We start from the raw sequence: 19,166 nt of genomic DNA on the forward strand, positions 1-19,166 counted from the left end.
TTTTCTTTTGGGTAGATACGGGAGGACCCCCGCGTTTGCGGGGGTGGGGGAGGGGCAGACTCTATCCAAACGGGACTTGAGCTGCCTCTGTAGATTTTACTGTCACCCAGAGCAGCTGGCGACAGACAGCAGCCTGCTGAGTCGGTGAATTACCGCGGTGGCCCTCGTGGAAAAATTCCCAACGCTCTCGCTTTTGAATCTCTTTCCCCAGCTCAGTGATTCAAGCTCTCTGCAGACGGCATCCTTCTCATGGTGTCAATGTAATCTTTCCTGACAAATCTTTCTAGATTCCAGCCATCTTGGTGGGAAGGGTTTGTGGTCCTCCCTGCGCCAAGAAAGCTGCAGAATGTGCTGTCTCCGTCAGCTCTGATTTTCTTGTGACTCCTCGGAGGAGGCCACAAACAAATGTTCTTGGGTTCCCTGAATGTAGCTTTTTCCATGTGTCCTTCTCTCAGATGTGAAACGTGTGGGGGAGGGGCGCTATCCCAGCTTTGCTCACAGGACACTACTCAGTGGAACCACAGGAATGAGGAAGGGAGAGACACACACGGGGTGAAGATGTTGGCGGGCACGCTGTCTTTGGGGCTTCCATCATAATTATAGAGGTTGCTTCCATCATAACGAAAATAATCATGGACAGTGGGTGAAGCTGCTGATCGGGAGGACAGAGTCGCCTGGGTGGGGCGACAGTGATTGCTGGGTGCTTGGCAGGACGCAGCGAAGTGGAAGGGGACACAGGGCTGAGGGCAGAGGAGGGAGGCTGCGTGGCTCAGTTCTTGCCGAGGATGCTCTTCAAGCTCCTCTCCACGGCTTCGTCCAACTCCTCCTCCAGCTCCTGTTTCTTGGACATGGCCAGCTTGGACTGGTAATCCCGCACCACCTGGTCGATGTACGGGGCGCTCTGCGTGCCGTGCAGCATGAGGGTCCACTCCTTGAGCACCCCCTTCTGGGGCGAGCTGCCCACGAAGCCCAGCTCCAGCGTCCAGGTGCCCCTGGCGTCCTCCCCCCACGTGTGGGTGGTCATGAAAGGCCACTTGTCGAAGCCCACCTTGGAGTCGTCATCCCGGGGCCGCCGGCTCAGCAGAATGGACTTGGTGCCCATGGGTGACGTCATGTTGATGTTCAGGTCTCCTCGCCTGGTGGCATTGACCGTGATGACGGCCTGCACGTGCTCCAGGTAGCGGACGAAGTTCTCTTTGCCCTCACAGGCCGAAGTGGTGAGTGTGAGCACCAGCTTGCCGGAGGGCGGGATCTTCCTGCGGAGGGAGAGAGGGGGAGGCGGTCAGGCAGGGCAGGCACCAGCAGGGCCTAGCAGGCAGCCCCAGGAGGGAGGGGGCAGTGCTTGGGGTTTGGACCTGCCCCGGAAGAGGGGAGGCAGCAGGCTGCTTGGGGGCCCCTTGGCGTCACCTTTCACACCCAGAGCCTTCTCCTTCATGCAGCACAGCCGGGGAGCCAGGCTGAGTCCTGGACTGATGATTGATGGTGGGGCCCCCTGCTCAGTGCCGGTGCGAGGGCACTTTGTGCCAAGCTGGGTTAAGCCTCCGTGTCTATGATGGCACTCGCCCCCCCCCTTTCCTTCCCTCTTTTTTCTTTTTCCCCCTTCCTTCCTTGTTTCCTTTCTTTTTTGTCTCCCTCTCTTCCCCCTCCCAACCTTTTTTCTCCTTCCTTCCTTCCTTTCTTCCTTCCTTCCTTCCTTCCTTCCTTCCTTCCTTCCTTCCTTCCTTCCTTCTTCTCTCTGTCTCTCCTGTCTGTCTCTGTCTGTCTCTGTCTGTCTCTGTCTGTGTCTGTCTGTCTGTCTGTCTGTCTGTCTGTCTCTCTCTCTCTCTCATAAAGTGCCAGGTATGCTGGGACACAGATGAGCCCTCCTGTGTCCCAAGCGGAAACATGCAGCACCATCTGTTTCACACATACCTCATCCCCATCACCCGAGTATAAGGTGTTCAGGGTGTTCAGTGCACCTGGACAGTTCAAGCTAGGCCCATCGCACAAGTCAGGTGTAGAACCCTCTGCCTGGGGCATCTCACTGGTGCTCAGACAATTTTGGAGCATTTCTGATTTTCAGGTTGGGGAGTCCTTAACTTGTTCTCCCATTAAAAGAAGTTGAAGTGTTTCCTTCCTTTTTGTCTCCCTCTCTTCCCTCTCCAACCTCCCTTTTTTCTCCTTCCTTCCTTCCTTCCTTCCTTCCTTCCTTCCTTCCTTCCTTCCTTCCTTCCTTCCTTCCTTCTTTCCTTCCTTAATGCAGCCTAGAGAAAGGCAGTCCTGTGAAAGGTCAGGACACTTTGAGGAGGTCTTTGACCCCAGATTTGGAACCCCTGGGGGTTTGGCCTAAGCATCTCCTACAACGTTCCCCCACTAGTGTCCTCCTAAGCTGGCCTCCTTCCCACGTGAGAAGCTTGGAGGTCCTGGCAGTGGGGAGCTCACATCTGAGGTACACCACCTCTGAGGACCATGTAGATGATAGAAGAGCCCTGCCTACGGGAATCCACTTACCTGGATAAGAATTCTGCATTTAGGCTTAGGATCATGAAGTTTGGGCAAATTATTTAGGAGCTGAAAGTCTCACTGGCATTGTGAACAATCTTGTGAGGTTAAGTGAGACTGTGTGTCAAGCCCCAAGCACAATGCCTGGTGGGCACATGGCCCAGGTGCACTTTCCCAGGTCCCTGCCTATGCTAACACCCTCCCCTTCATGGCATCTATGCTGGAGCACAAAACAGAGGTAAGAGGTATGTTCACAAAATATGATAAATGTTTAAAAAATTGTTATAATGAGAGACTCATCACCATTAACCCCTTTGACTCACTCTCCTTTGATTCACACACACTCATCCCACCCTTCTTGCCACTTTTTGAAGCAGCTCTAGAGTCCTTTTTCCTGAAAGTCTTTAATTGTTCTGTCCTGGATACTCTCGTGTCCTGAATCCATTCAAACCATTTATGTTTCAAGCTCCCTTTGACTTTGGGGAGGAGCTAGAAGTCACATAGAACCAGATCTGGTGAATAAGTGAGGAGACATGGCCATGTTTCTGTGAGCCAGCCTTTCCCTTGGGTAGCCAAGTGTGTTCTAAGTGGGGGGAAAGATATTGAGGGGGGTTAATGACAATGTGACTTTTTACCATAATAAATTTTAAAAACATAACATTGCCATATATTTTGATCATTTTTTTTTTTTGTGGTACTGGGGATTGAACTCAGGACCTTGTACTTGTCAGGCAAGCACTTATTTTACTGAGCTATCTCCCCAACCCTTTGATCACATTTCATATTTCCAAATTCACCAGCATTAGAGCCTATAGGGTCACAGCCTTAAGGAGCTAAGGAAGGACCAATCAGGGTGTGCCTGAGCTCGGTGCTGGGCAGCCAGGCAGGCCTGGTAGCTCTGCTCTCCTGTAAGGCAGGTGTTGCAGGGTGCAGTGGCTGCAGCTCCCCTTGAGCTAAGTCAAATATCCTTTGCCGACTTTCTTGATAAGTTTTCTTTGGAAAATTGTTTTTCAAATTGACTCCTCTGGGAAGGTAAATGCTAAGGAAACCCGCAAACCTGTCACTCACCACCCTCTGTACTCCACCGCCACTTGCAAGGGCCATTCCAGGATCTCAGGGTGTATCCAGGCCTGGGCCCTTCTGAGTTCGTGGCTGGCCCACCGTGCCTGTGGACAGCACTTTGAACCCTTCTGTGTGCCCAGGGATGCTGGCTGAACACTTTCATTCCTCCTTCATTGAAAGCATAGGTGCTGGTGTCTAAGTGTCTGGCACTTTTGGAGGAGGCCCTGGGACAGACCCCACACCAGCCAGCCAGGGTCACTCTCTGTGAAGTCAGGCCAGGGTGATTCTCTGCCTCCCTTGTGTTGGATGCGGTGCCCCTTTCACAGGAATTTGGGTTAAGTGAGCTACTGTGAACACAGCAGAGCCTTCAACTGATGGAGACCACTATGAAGGGGCTCTGAGCAGGATTTAATACTAACCAACTGGTGTTGCATGTTTCTGTGTGAGACTGCCCAAGGCCTAGGCCTCTTGCCTAGAGATGGGCTGAGGACTCATAATAAGTGGACCTCTGTGAGTCTGTGGTCCTGACTGAGGCCTGTAATGACCAGTGAAGCTGGCAAGCCTCAAAGGACAAGATAAGGCCAGGGCTGAGGCCTTATCTCAGTTAATTTTTTTTCCAACCCCAATAATAAAAAGCCAACTGAAGCTGCAGGCTTTGTACTCCTACAATAATGTCAATCTAAAGATAAGATAGTTCTGCTAATTGACATTATTTACTACTTGAGAAAATATTTCCCAAAGTCCTGCTAGATTCCTGTGTTTTCTTCAGGACTTTCCTCCTTTTTTTGAAAACCAAATAAATATAGGCCGCCCAGAGAAGTTCTTTGTCAGAATCTAGAGGATCTCAAATTCGGTGAGAGAGTTTGTGATCTTCCTAGAGACCTAAAATCATACCACTTGTCTCATTTATTTACGTCTTCGCCATCTACTTGTTTGGGAGATTGTGGGCCTGATCAGTGTGCAGCAACCAAGGGATATTATTAATGTGGGGTTTATTAATGTGGGATATTATTAATGGGGATGCTTAACCCCCCAGTTCCACTGCACAGCGGCTCCTGTCTCAGCTCTCTTTCTCAGTTACTCCCAGAGGACCTCAGAAGCCCACAGCGATGGACCCTCTGGCAGGGCAGTTCGGGATTTGGGGAAGGTGAACACCCACTAGGCAGGTTTTCTGGAGGTCTTAGGGGAGTGCTTTTTAGGAAAAGTCCCCCAGGCTTTATTTTGGGACATATTAGGTCATTCGGGTGGTTGTTTAGATGGAAAAACTCTGTGTCTTAATTTTTATAACCTAAAATGTGTGTTCAAAATATATAATGAATGTTTAAATTAAAAAAATTATAATAGCAAAAGACACATTGCCGCTTCCGCCATAGGACCATTGAAGAACAGTAGCTGTGGCCCTCCGCTATCCCATGGCCTCAACAAGGGCCACAAGGTGACTAAGAATGTGAGCAAACTGAGGCATAGCCCCTGTCATGGATGCCTCACCAAACACACCAAGTTCGTGCAGGACATGATTCAGGAGGTGTGCAGCTTCGCCCCCTATGAGTGGTGAACCATGGAGCTGCTCAAGGTCTCCAAGGACAAAGGCATCCTCAAATTCATCAAGAAAAGGGTGAGGACGCGCATCTGTGCCAAGAGGAAGTGTGAGGAGCTGAGCAACGTGCTGGCCGCCATGAGGAAGGCAGCTTCCAAGAAGGACTGAGCATCTCTGGAATAAAGCTTTGAAAAAAAAAAAAAAAAGACGTATTGCCGCCAATTCCCTTCAAACTCCTCCCCCTTGCTTTCATCACACTTATCCCATCATTCTTGCTACTTTCTGAAGCCTTCTGGAAGTCCTACTTCATGAGTGTCTCTCCCCTCCCCTTTATGTATTTGGTATGGGGTCTCCCTACACAGCTCAACAGCTCAGACTTGTAGTGATCCTCCTGTTTGCAGTCTCCCCAGCACTGGGATTATAGGCATGTGCCCGGTCGCCTGAACTTGGTCGCCGACTCAGTGTGCCCCAGGGGCAGGGCCTGCATAGCATGTGGGACTGAGGGTGGAACTCCGGTCCCTGAGCTTGCCTAAGCAGGTGCTTAATTATTTCATGAATGTCTTTAACGTGAATGGTACTGCCGAGTGCCCACCAGCGGGAAAGCAGGCTTTCAAGAGGGTGCTGTGTCCCCACCCACCTTAGTCACAGACCTGGCACTGTGTGACTTTTGGCTTTTCCTCACAGTCAAAATGGCCAAGAGGCTGGCAAGATTGCTTAGTGGACTAAGCACCTGCTTAGGCAAGTGCAGGGACCAGGGTTCGATCCTGGTCCTGGAATCTGTGCAGGCCCTGCTCTGCACACCTGTAATCCCAGCACTGGGGAGGCTGAAAACAGGAGGATCACCAAGAGTCCAAGCTGTGTAGTGAGACTCTGTACCAAAAATACATAAATGAAAAAGAAAAAAAAAATGACCAAGAAAGGAAAACATTTTGAGTCAGTTCAGGACACTGAGAGAGCCATGGCAGGGAAACTAAAGACATTCAGCAGACAGAAGTTCCAGAGCTGCTCTAGAAAGTGGCAAGAATGATGGCATCAGAGTGTTTGAATGAAAGGAGACTTGTGAGGGGCATTAATGTGTCTTTTGCTGTAATAAAATTTAAAAAACTTAAACAGTCACAGACTTTTCACTCATACTTCACAGAACAGAAACTTGACTCCTCTTTTGATCTGAATACAGGCCTCAACTCAGAATGATGTTAGCACTTCCTCAACCTTGCTATCAAGCAGCCTGAATTTTCATATTTCAGCCTAATCACTACAAGTGTTTTTACCACTCTAGAATTACTGGGGCCACTAGACCTGCCACTAGAGCTTTTAACTAAAGCCTGTAATACCATGCATTTTTATCTATTGAGTATAAAAACACTGTACTACAATGGGGCCCATAGCTAAGGCGGGGCAGGGTGCCTCGTCTGAGTGGTGAAGGCAGGATTCGAACTCAGTTCTGTGGCACTGACAGAGCTGCAGAGCTGTAGAGAATCCCAGACCGAGGACAGAAGAGACCTTGGGTCAAGCTCAGGAGACCGCCAGACACAAGGCGGATCCCTGAGATAAAGGGGCGCTGCCCTCACTTACTCGGGGTCCTGCACGGTGCCTCCCACACAGTGGAAGCGCTCTGGCACGGTCTTCCAGTCTTTGGCCATTTTCACCATGGCGCCTGCATCCAGGACCCCGTAACCGAAGAGATGATTGAACTCCAGGCCGACCCCGTTGCGCCGCCACTGGTGCACCTCGTCGTGGAGCTGGTTGCGTTTGGAGGTGAGCACCGTGAGGTGCTGCATGTCGCGCCAGGTCAGCTCCAGGCTGGGTGCGGGAGGCAGAGAGTGCGAGAATGAGGACAGGGGAGCAGCAGAGGAGGAGGGAGACACACAGCTAAGAGGGGTGACACGCGGGACACAGGCCCTGGGGAGGCTGCAGAGCGTTTGTGCATTCCCACTTGGAGGAGGGGTGCATACATCCGTTAGAGCCACTCTCTGTGTCAAAGTAAAAACCTTCTCGCCGTTCCCGTTGAACACTGTTGTTCAAAAGAACATTCTCATGTGTGCATGTGCGCATGCGCAAACACTGGACTGGCTCAAACGAAGACGGGTGACACCAAGCGTTGACACAGGCGCAGGGCAGCGGCCGTGTGTGAATAGCTTCGGTCACTCTGGACTACTAGCTGCGTCTTCTAGCACTTTCTGTACGCTGAGTCCACAGCCTGGACTTTCATTCCTACCTCTGTATCCGCCCTAGATATGCGTCTTTGTCAGACACGCTCACAGCTGCACACACTGCAAGGCCACAAATGCCACCCACAGTAGAAGGAACAAACCATTCGATGGGCAGCCTAGAGAATGTGGGAGTCCGAAAAGCGAGGAGGGTGAATAAGTTATAATTATCCCAAGGAATATCGACACATTCCATTAGACGGTGTCAGCCCATGGAAAACACTGAAGAAGAGCAGGCTGTGGTGTGGACATGGGGAGAGTGTCCCCCAGGGGTGCCTGTGCCAGAAACTTGGCCCCAGAGTGGCCACGTAGACAGACAGTGGAAGGTTTCATGGGTAGAAATGGGGAGGTGACAGGGTCCCTGGGGACACTGCCTTCCAGAGGAATTATGATGTCCTTGGGAGACCAATTAGTCCTCAAGAGAGGATTGTTACGAAAGTGCAAGACACCGCCCCCAAACTCTGGCTTTTGGTCTGGTCATGTGCCTGTGCCCATGTGTCACCTGCATATCTACCATGATGCCATCCTCTGTAACCTGGCTTAGCCAAGGGGCCAAACCCAGGATGCTGCCCAGTCCTACACTTTCAGCCTCCACAGCAGTGAACTAACTGCTTGTCTTTACTAAGTATCTAGCATCAGGCATTTTGTTACAGCAAGGGAAATGGGGGCAGAACCAGAGAACACACCATCCAATTCCATTGGTGCAAAGTTTAAAAACAGGAACAATGAATCCATGTGATTGGGAGTTGCGTTTGTGGTTTGCTGTAGGACTCATGATTAAAAGGAGACCTCGAGGCTTTTGAGCTGCCAGTGTTTGCATCCTGACTTGACTGCTGCTTACATGGTTCTGCTCTGTTTTTCAAAATGACATGGTTGCCTTCCAGGGCATGGGCAACATCCTCAGCATCATTAGATCCCCAGTGCTCCGGACAGTCCTCAGCACAAATCAATCTGCTTGCTGAAGCTCTTGTCATGGAAACTAACTAGAGTCTTACTCCTCAGTGACTGGTTTCCAACCGCAAGTCACGGATCATTTGTGGGCTGAGGCATGAATGTACTGCTCAGGGCATCTGTCTGGGCTGCTCATTAAAATCTTCTCAGGGTGAGGACAGAAAATCCCCCTGCTTCTGCCACCTCCAGACCAATTAAATCAGGACCTCAGGAAGTGAGGCCTCACTATTGGGAATGATTAACATTTCCCAGATCATCCTAGTGGGCAGGAAAGGTTGAGAACCAGTGATTTTATGAGTATAACTATCATTAAAAATGAGATGAAATAGGACATAATAATAGGGCATTGTGTATAGTATTCTGCTTTGATATTTTCTCATGAGACCCAAGGGTGCGTGCGCACGTGTGTTGGGCTTCCATGCGGAGTTTATCTCTCATTGAGGGGAATGGAGCAAAAATTGGCAAAACCCTGCATTGCTGTTCTTTTTAGAAATCAAATAATTTAAAGGTTTTGGAACAACATAACTCACTTGATAAAATTTCAACACATGCAGAGTTCATTGGTTTGAAGCTCTGAATCAGAGATGCTGTCACAGTGACCTACAAGCACTGGAAACATAGACCTCTTTCTTTTAAGGAGAAAGGTCAAAGGAAGGTCAATGCTTGTTTGAGGCCCTTTAGAACCTATCTGGGACATATGGTCCCTTAGGACCTGAGAGAATGGTGCAAACCTTCTAGAAACCGATTATGGCTAAAGGCGCCACTGTTCTGCTGGAATGGGGTCATGACTTTATAATCCCAAAGGTGTGGACACATGGGGATCTAAAGGACACAAGGGCTGGCTGGCAGGAGGGTGATCCTTCAGGTTTGTTGTGAACCTGGCCTGAGTTTTGAGCTTCTTGGAAGAGAAGTGGAGAGAGATAGAGATGAGAGAGAGAGAGAGAGAGAGAGAGAGAGAGAGAGAGAGAGAGAGAGAGAGAGAGAGAGAGAGAGAGAGAGAGAGAAACTTCTCAGTTCTGAGATAAATCAGAGTGTAGCCTCTACCACAGGGTCCCTATGTAATACTGTTTGGTTGGCCATTTGCATATGTCTGAAAAGTAAAATTGGGTCCTTCCTAATTGTCCCTTCTGAGCAATTTAAGAATGGATGGAATACACTAATCTGCAAAAGTGGGTATGTCACCATTACTTGCTAAGTACTAAAAAGCACATGTAGAGCATCTGTAATACTAAGGTCACTGTGTTGGAGGTGGTAGGACAATCACTGTGAGGTATTCTTCCCTTTTTACATGACAGCTGGGAATGTGAGACACAGCCTGTGATAGGTGCTGCTTTTTTTTTTTTTAATATATCTTGTACAGGGTCTCACGATGCAGCTCGGATTCATAGTGAACCACCTGTTTTCAGCCTCACCAGCACTGGGATTACAGGCACGTGCCACCATGCCCAGAATGGGTCAGTGGCTCAGCGTATGTGGGGGTGGGCTGGTGCAGCATGAGATGCTGTGGATCGAACAATGGTCCCTGCACTTGCCTAAGCTGGCACTTAGTCCGCTGAGCTATCTCGCTGGCCCAACAGGTGCTGCATGTGAAAGATCCAAGTAGTCTCTTGTGTGTTTCCTACCCAGTGCTGCACTCACTCTGAGGATGTCACAAGGAGGCCCCACCTCTGTGGAGTCTGTGGCCTAAGGGGAAGGGGACAGCTCTGTACTGAGCACCTGAGAAGATGGAGTGAGATCTGAGGAGGCCAAGAGAGCTCAGTGGTGACTCATTCTGGTTCTCAAGGCCCCTGTGATGAATGTGCACTCCCAGCCCTCCCCAGCCAACATCTGAGAATTTATGGCCAGAGCCCTGCCCAGCTGTTTCCTCTGCACACTGACCTCAAGAGCTTTGGGCTAAGATAGTGGCTCTCAACCTCAGCCACACATTGGAACCATCTTGGGACAGTTAAAAAATAGTGATGGCAGGATCCAGAGGTCTGCATGCTATGGGCTTGCTTTTGATTCCTTGGTGGCAATATCTCTCCTAGATCCAGTGGCTGCGCTGGGCAAAATTCCCAGCCCTGGAGCCTGGCTGCAGTAGCATTCACATCCAACCCAGTGAACTTGGGTCATTGTTTTAACATCCTGACCTCCAGCTTTCGCATTTTTGACATGGAGGATACGCACACACGTGTGTTGGGCTTCCACGCAGTTTCACATTGAGGGGTGTGATGAAGCAAATGGGCAAAACCCTGAAAGACTATTCTCCTTGGAAGTGGAACAGTTTGAAGGATTGGGAACAACATAACTCATTTGATACTATTTTGACCCATGAAGAGTTCTCTAGTTTCATAGGTTTGCTGTGGGGCCAAGTGCACAACACGCATGTAAAGTGCCGAGTGCAAGGTGGGCGCTCAATAAAAAGTTTATTATTATCAATAGTAAAGTCAATCTCATGCATTAAGAATTTAAGTAAGTTAGAGGAGAATGTATGCTATTTCCCAAAAAAGTGTTGGTTGTAATATTTTTTTTTGAGACAAAGTCTCACTTTGTATCCCAGGCTGGCCTCAAACTTGTGGTGCTTTTTCTGCTTCAGTCCCCCAAGTGCTGGGATTACAGACATAATGCCATCGCATACAATGTGGTTATGATATTTAAACATATATAAATAAACATTTTTTCTTTTTTCAGATATAATCACACTTAAAATTTATTCCAAGGAAGTGATATTTTTGAAGCAGAGCCGCAAAATTCCAAGAAGTCATTTGAACCTGAGGGACAATATATCTTTCAGAATTTTGCAGATGAGACAATAGAGACTCAGAAAAGATGGGTGATTGCCCAGTTAGACACTTCTTTCCTTCCTTATTAGCAAAACCTCAGGAGAGCAAATGCTCTTTATTTAGAAGATCAATATGTTCAGCTATAAAACTATATTTCCCAGCTTCCTTTGCAGTGTGGGGTGGTCACGTGACAGTTCCAGCCAATGAGAAATAAGAAGCCACTGGGTGGGGTTTCTTGGAAGGCAAACGTGTGTTAGTGCTTATATACTACAGTGAATAATCAGTGCAGAACCATGCATCTCCTTAGGAATCCAGAAGCCTGGGAAAGTGATTTTTTTCTTGTCAGACACCCAGAAGACTTCACATTAAGTGCTGCGTGCTGAGAGTGAGTGAGACCTGCTCAGACTCTAGAGCCTGCTCAGGCCTGAGATGAACCAATCCATCTTCAGGAAATGTATACCACATGTAGGCTCTGTTCTTCATAGGGCAGGTGTATTTGTCCACAACTGGTAAGTTGTGGCCAGTGTTCCTCTCTTCATGTCCTCAATTTTTCACCTGACTTTTGCTAGAATAATGAAAGTTTTGATGGGTGTCAAGGGGTTTTATTTGCAAGAGGATAATTATGCTTGCATGCTCAAACACAGAGTGCAGACTTGGTAGTCTTCCCAAGTCTCCTCCTCTTCTTGGAGGCGAATCTTGCCTCTTTTGTGAATGGGAACATGAACTGCCTGCTTAGGGTGGAACAAGCCGGGCTGCCTGCAGATGGATGCCAGATGTGCAGTTGCCTAGCAACTGTGACAGGGTGGGAAACCCAGATCCCCTTCCCAGACTCTGAAACAAATGTCTTATAAGCTGCTGGTGCTGCTGCTCGGAAGGCCCCTGCACAGTCAGTGGTGACATTCACAGCACGTGCGCCATGTCCCAAGCCCACGTGTTCATTCCTAGAACACAGGGTCAGCTGCTGGCTTCACTGACGGACCTGTGCAGCAGTGTGCAGTTAGCTACCCTGATGCTCAGTCCAAGGTGTGTCCGGCAGGAGCCAAGGTGGCTTCTCCAAGGGAGGCAAGACCCAGGGAATGACCTCATCTTTCCCAGGAAAGCCCACTTCTTGGTCTACACTGGGTGATTTTCTCCAGCTTGTGACAATGTTAAGACGTGAAAACAGGCTGCACACGAGGAAGGATGAGTGTGATGGAGATGCATTACACACACAGAGGTCCTACAAAACCACCAGGTGGAACCAGGCAGAGGGCCAGGGGGTGGGGGATGGGTGCGATTAAAGCATGTTACGTGCATGCGCAAAAATGCTGAACTGCAACCTGTTACCTGTGCAGCCAATATATGCTAATAAAAAGTGTGGGAAAAAATAAAAAGGGAAACAGACGTGAAATAGCCATACAGGAGAGCGGGTCTGGAGTGAGCACATCCTGTCTGCCAGATGTTCTGAAAAGCCCGCTAGACACACAGCTTTGTGCTGGGATGTTTTTTTTGCCTGATTGTGGATAGCCCTGATGGAAGGGCCAAGGAGTGTGGAGGAGGGTAAAGGGTAGAGAAAGGGAGATGGCTGAGCCCCTATTTGGTGTCTGAAGGAGCTGTCGACACATGCAGTCTTCTAAAGAAATAGTTTCACTGTGTGTGTGTGTGTGTGTGTGTGTGTGTGTGTGTGTGTGTGTGTGGCATGGGGCTTGCAGGACATTAGACATATCCTGCAGAGTTCATGACTCTCCCAGGCTGTCACACCACCCTTTAGGCCCCTGAGCCATAAACATACTTAGCCTCCAAAGCCAGTGCGAACACCCCAGCTGCCTCAGGAGCTGCTGCTGATGTCCCAGAATGTCGTAGGGTGCAGTTCCCGTATAGGTCTGTGGTGGCCTGGAAAAGGAGATATCAAGTCAGGAGGGAATCCCCAAACAATGTGGAACAGAGGCTCAACTATGTATTGTATTTAAACTGTGCCTCCCTGGGAAGAAGATTAAGATGAAAGTAATGATAAGGTCAGCGTCTTTGTGCCTATCTTGAGTGAGCTTCCTAGCAGCCCATGCAAAAAGAGACACACAATCCATTATCATTATAGTGTCCAAAAGTAACTCAGTTGCTCAGAGAAGCAAATGTATTCTTTGATTAGAGGTGAGAGGGATTTATTTCCTAATCTGGAAAGGAGGTGCTATGAGGTGAAGAGTCACTACCTCCCCCTCATTAAGGCAGAGTGAGATTTGTTGCACTGGAGTTCCAAAGAGAAAAAGTCAGTGTTTGTAAGACCTAGGGCTTCATGAAGGTCACATATCAACCACAGGAACTTGCCTTCTCCTCTGACCTAGGGGTCTCAAGGGTGCCTATCACTTGAGGAAAGAGTTAGGGAGGTTTGGAGGTATCCATGGGGCAAATCTACACTACTCACAAGAAATTGAAGGCTCCTCCCCAGCCTGAGTAGAAAGAGTCATAGATGGAAATGTCACTCCTGAGGCTGCGTGGGGAGTGGCTGTTAGTGGGAGGAGCAAGCTGACAGGAGCGGAGGACCCTTTCCAGCTCCTCCCTGCCTGTCCTTCATGTCTGCCAGGTGGCTGATGCTGCCAGCCTTCTGGGAGTGGAGGTGTGGGTAGAACCATGGCTTGGTGCTGGCTCCAGAGCATTAACTTTACAAGTGACTTGAGAACAGGAATGGCCATGATATCTGATTGCCCAGGGAAGATGTTTTGCTTAGAAAATTAGAGAATCGGGGCCGGGGAGATGGTTCAGTGGATTAAGTGCTTCCCTGGCAAGTGCAAGGGCCTGAGTTCAATCCCCAGTTCTGAAAAAAAAAAAAAAGAAAATCAGAGAATCATAACCTGCATCTATGATTCTTAACTTTTTCATTGTTAAAACCATGAATGGATATTATTATTATTATTCAAATTAAAAAATGTGGGCTGGTGAGATGGCTCAGTGGTCTAAAGCACTTACTTAGAACAAGCTTAGCAAAGCACAGGGACTGCACTTCAATCCCCCAGCACCACATGCCAGCCAGCCCCGCCCCCTGGTGGGCTGAGCTGGCCACACACACACACACACAAATAAATAAAATTTAAAAAAAATTAAAAAATGCATTTATTTGATATAGGGTCTTGTTATGTAGCTTGGACTCGTAGTGATTCTCCTGTCTCAGCCTCCTCATCACTGGGATTATAGGTATGCACCACCACACCTGCTTTTGAGCTGGGAAAGCATGAAGTACCAGGGACTGAACCCAGGTCCTTGCACTTGCCAGGCAGGCGCTTAGACCACTGAGCTATCTCTCTAGCCCCTTGAAAGGATTTTATTTTACTTTATTTTTATTTTTTATGTATTTAGTACAGGGTCTACAGGGTCTCACTACATGGACTGGACTCGTAGTGATCCTCCTGTTTTTAGCCTCCCAAGCACTGGGATTACAGGCATGTGCCACCATGCCCAGATTCAGTGCATCCCGGGGGTGGGGCTGGTATGGCACTCAGGGGATAAAACCTGGGTCGCTGTGCCTGCCTAAGCAGGTGATTTAGTCCATTGACCTATCTGACTGGGCCTCTGAATGGATTTTAAAACATGAGCAGAATCACAACTCTCCATGAGAAGACACACAGCTCTGCCCAGCTTTAGGAGGATTGGGGGACCCAGAGAAGCTTATCTGGGGTACTGTGTTTTAGTCACTGCTCTCTGAGTGTGGGTCTGGCTGAGGGGTACTGGTGTGACATTCCAACTTCTGCAAGGATTATTTCTAAGTCACGTGCTGGGGCAACTGACTGCTAAAGTAGGTTTGTCACTCTTTTGAGCCAGAGCAGTGTACAGAACACTGGCCAGAAACTGAGCTGGGCAGAGGTGGTGGCGACTCTTGCTTCAGAGGGCAGGTGTCAGTCTCCATGTGGTCACAAAGTGTCACCAGGCACAGGGACAGTGGGTCCCCTGATCCTGCATAACTCTAGGAAGGGAAGGGAGCTGCTCCTCACCCCCAACAGGGCCTGGCCGCCAGGGAAGGGCCCAGGGAGCCCACGCTCACCACGCCTGCCTCGGGGTTCCTCTTGCGCCCGTTGCTGAAGGTGGATGCCAAGGTGGACGAACAGCTCTCATCGTACAGCGCCGTCCTGCCGTCGTTGATGGCCGAGTTGATGGAGATGGTCCACATGCTCGAGGCGTAGCCGTCACAGTTGCAGTCATCATAGCTGCCACCGTCCCCAGAGGCCCACACGTAGATACTGCCCTTGCCTCCGCGGCCCTGGACAGCGGAGAGATGCTGCTGCTGAGCCCAGCAAGGGCAGCCCCGGTTGGGAGGTTGTCCCGGGCCAGAAGAGGTCTGTGGGAGGGGTCCATCCCAGGGGAGATCCTGAGGGGGCCCATCCCAGTGAGGTCTGGGGGTGGTTTGCAGTCCAGGCACGTCCTGTCTTGTGGGGGGTACTAACCCTCTCATCCCAGGGGTTGGCCTGTTTAGGGCAGGTCATGAGGTCATGATTTGGGCTTCTTCAGCGACTGAACTAAAAATGGTTGGATTTGCTTGTTTTTTTAAAAAAAATATTTATTTATTTGGTACAGGGTCTCACTACGCAGCTCAGACTCATAGTGATCCTTCTGTCTCAGCCTCCTCAGCTCTGGGATCACAGGCATGCACCACCTGGTTCTGGGGTGGCTCAGCATGTGGTACTGGGGATCGAACTCTGGCCTTTGTGCTTGCCAGGCAGGTGCTTATGCGGCCAAACTATCTCTCCTGCCCCTGGATTTTTTATTGGATGAGAAATCATACCATTTTCATGGGGCATGGTGTGTAATTTTTTCTCAGGATAGATCCACCATAAAAATCACCTGGGTTTATAATTTAAGATGAAAATAATGAGACAAGAAAAACTGAAAATTTACAGATTTCCTTAAAATTTACAGATGAAGGGCTGGGGAGATGGCTCAGTAGAATAAGCCCTTCCCTGGCAAGCGCAAAGGCCTGAGTTCAATCCCCAGTTCCACCCCCCAAAAAAAATTATAGATAAGTCACTTATTCAAAAGGCTGTGGAATAGCACATGCTTATGATAAAAAAAACCAAAGTATATAGAAAGGCAAAGGAAAGATAACCTAGAGCTTAGTTAATAAATACTGTGATCTTATCCTTATTTATCAATTTCAGTAAAAATATAAGTGTACATATGTATCTGTACTTCGTTACATGTAAGATATATATGTTTATATACACGTAGATATTATAAATATGAAACATATATCTTTGCTCCAAAATAAATGAACAAACATATATATGTATATATATATATATATATATAATTAAAATATATAGAACCTTATAGGTGTGTATAGATATGCAGTTCTTTCTTTTTTTATCCACCTGGGCCATATGCTAGACTCCAGTGAAATACAGCACTACATGACATGTCACCTGTGCAAGGGAGGCCACATGTACCTAGGAAGTCTAACAGAATCAGGGTCACAGACAGCAGCTGGAGAGTTACACCTTTAGTGACGTGACAGTGGTCCTGACCGCATGGTGCCTGGCTCCAGGTGGCGAGCTTTGTCCTAAACACCACACTTAGCACTGTCCAGTGTCACCTCTTTCGCACTGATTTTACCCTTCTGCTTTCCTTTTCCTGTCCTGGGGGAGCCTTCCCCTATGAACAGCGACAATCAGGATGCGGCCATCTGCCTCTAGCCTCCTCCTGGGAGGCAGCGGGGTTGGGGTGTGGGATGGAGGTGATGGAAGAGGGAGGGAGGCCAGGAACCCCAGCTCCTCCCGCCTCCCGACAACAGGAAGCGGTATCTGAGATTGCTGCTAACAAGACTGGGAGTCAATTAGCCTGTGACTGATGGAGTCGCTAAATCAATACATGTTACCTAGGCATCAGCTGGGAATGATCCTAGGTCCTTGGTAAGTCTACACTACTGAGATGCTCTGGCAGCAGCAGTCACCATCAGAGCACAGGACAGAGAGAAAATGTCACCTCCACAGTCGGTGTGGTGGGAAGGAACAGTCAGAATCCCTGGCCCAAGTCTCAGGAAACCTGCCCGTTCTGTTCTCTCAGAGGCTGCTGTCCTGTGGCAGAGAGCCTGAGGTGCTATGCTGTCTGATGCTGGACATGCAGCCTAGTCTGATGTGCTGCTTCTCCAGGCAGGACTGCCCTCGACCCCGCCCTCCAGCTGACCACAGATAATAACAGTGAGGCTTGCTGTGTTCAGGCCAGGCTGGCTCAGATCAGCAGAAGGACCCAGGTGACCGGTGGACCTGTGGGCAAAGTCACATGGTATCTTTACAGTTTGCCATAACAGTGTGTTATGTCGCCTAGCTCTCTGATATACAGAGAGCAACTGTCAGTCCCCTTCTGAGAGTTCCGTGTTGGCCTGGAAGAATTGTCCACTAGATACCATGTTTCTAGGGTCACTGGGCTTCATCATTCAGGTAGAATACATTGAAGCAGGGCTGGGAATACAGCTTCGTGGCATAGTGCCTGCCTGGCAAGTGCAAGGTCCTGAGTTTGATTCCAAGTACCAAAGGGGGGAGAGAGAGAGAGAGAGAGAGAGAGAGAGAGAGAGAGAGAGAGAGAGAACACATGAAGCAATAATTATAATGACTGGGTTGGTTTTAGCACCCAAGAGTCCTTAGTGTCTTGGCAGGAAGATCCAGTAAGGAGAAAGCTCTTATGGTGGGCCAGAGATGAGTAGGTAGGGGCTCTTCGAGAGGACTGAGAGCTCCCCAGGGTGGGGCTCTTCCTCTCATGTCACATGTTCCTATTAAAACAATGCCCTTCTGCCCAACTGTGTCCCATCATCCCTGAATGGGGGTGGGCAGAAACCTGGTGAGAACACCTGGCACCCACAGGCAAAGGAGGCTCAGGTGGGGACAGAGTGGGAGAAAGTGAGGATGACGGCCTTGCACCCTTCTGGCACCTGTCGAGTCACAGGCTTCTCATTCTCTCCTCACAGTGCCACGTACAGTAGCCACGCCAAAAGGGAAATGGGAACAAAATTCACACTTCAGAAAACAAAACCAAACAAACAAGACTCCTCCAAACTAAGCATTGATGAGACTTTGACTCATTGGAGGGACAAAGGAAGCCTTGACCACACAGAAAGACAGCTTGCTCTTTCTTTCTCCTCCTCCTCCTCCTCCTCCTCCTCCTCCTCGTTTCTTCTGTCTTTTCTGAGACAGGGTCGCATTATGCAGTTCAAGCTGGCCTTCAGCTCCCCTTGTAACCCAGGCTGGTCTTGAATTTGCAACAATCCTTTTGTCTCAGCCTCCTGAGTGCTGGGATTATAGTCATATGCCACCACACCCAGCTGGAAAGACAGCTTCTATGCTGGGAAAACAGCCCCCAGACACATCAGTTTTCCCCACGTTGACTGACAAATCTAATGCACATATCAGTTGTGATTCAGTCACACCGATGCCTCCACACCATGCAGCTGGAGGCGGGAATTTATCCAGGAGCAAGAGGGAAAGAAATCTCACAAGCCCCAGAGGGACATGGCAAGTGGCCCAGAGATCAGGGACTCTGAGATCTTGAGCAGGGGCTGGATCTGGTCTCTAGGGTAGGACCTGGTCTGCAGGGTGGGCTGGCAGACCACCTGCACTCTTCATGTGCAGATTGCCTTTCTTCTTTCCTTTCCTTTCACCTCTTTTTCCTTTGCAGTTTTGGGGATCAGCCCCAGGGTCTGTGGGTGTATGTGGAGGTGCTACTGATGCTGTTTGACCATGATGCGTCTTAACTGGGGTCATTTTGGCTCTCAGGGAGATAATTTTGGTCCTCACAACTCTGTGTGTAACAAGAACCATAGGGGAAGAGGCCAGGGGTGCTACTGAACCTTTACAGTGTCTACAAGTGTCCTCTCCACTAGAGAATGACCCTGTGCAATGCCAGCAGCACCCAGCTGTTGCCAGTCACTTGCTGGGTGTAACCCAAAGTGGCTCTTACAAACTCATAGCTTAAAAACTCATGCAGATTTTGTATTTTGCTCTTCATGGAAAATTATGATACAGATTTCTCACCATGAGCCAAGGTGAAGGTCTAGCTGGACTCCAGTCTTGGAGCTCGCTGCACCTCTAGCATTTTGTCTCCACCTCAGGGAAGTTAGTCTGTCCTGTATTGTGGAGCAACACCTGGGTGAATCTCCTTGAAGGAGGGGCAGTTGTCTCCATTTTGGCTGAACCTGCCCTATTTCTATCT

The 19,166-nt window shown here is 49.1% G+C and overlaps 1 protein-coding gene across 1 annotated transcript in view; it reads right to left on the bottom strand.

The window, feature by feature from the left end:
- Window positions 1-559: 559 nt before the first annotated feature.
- Window positions 560-19,166, bottom strand: part of Pcsk2 (proprotein convertase subtilisin/kexin type 2) — a 273,661-nt gene continuing 255,054 nt past the window's right edge. The window contains exons 9-12 of the mRNA XM_004635605.2: window positions 15,013-15,228; window positions 12,775-12,875; window positions 6,656-6,883; window positions 560-1,256 (exon numbers count right to left, since the gene is read on the bottom strand). Of these exons, the coding sequence (XP_004635662.1) occupies window positions 770-1,256; window positions 6,656-6,883; window positions 12,775-12,875; window positions 15,013-15,228 (1,032 nt within the window). The 3' untranslated portion in view covers window positions 560-769. The remainder of the gene's footprint in view (window positions 1,257-6,655; window positions 6,884-12,774; window positions 12,876-15,012; window positions 15,229-19,166) is intronic.

Source organism: Octodon degus, unplaced genomic scaffold (assembly GCF_000260255.1).
Source record: "Octodon degus isolate 3935 unplaced genomic scaffold, OctDeg1.0 scaffold00073, whole genome shotgun sequence".
NCBI classification, from domain to species: Eukaryota; Metazoa; Chordata; class Mammalia; order Rodentia; family Octodontidae; genus Octodon; species Octodon degus.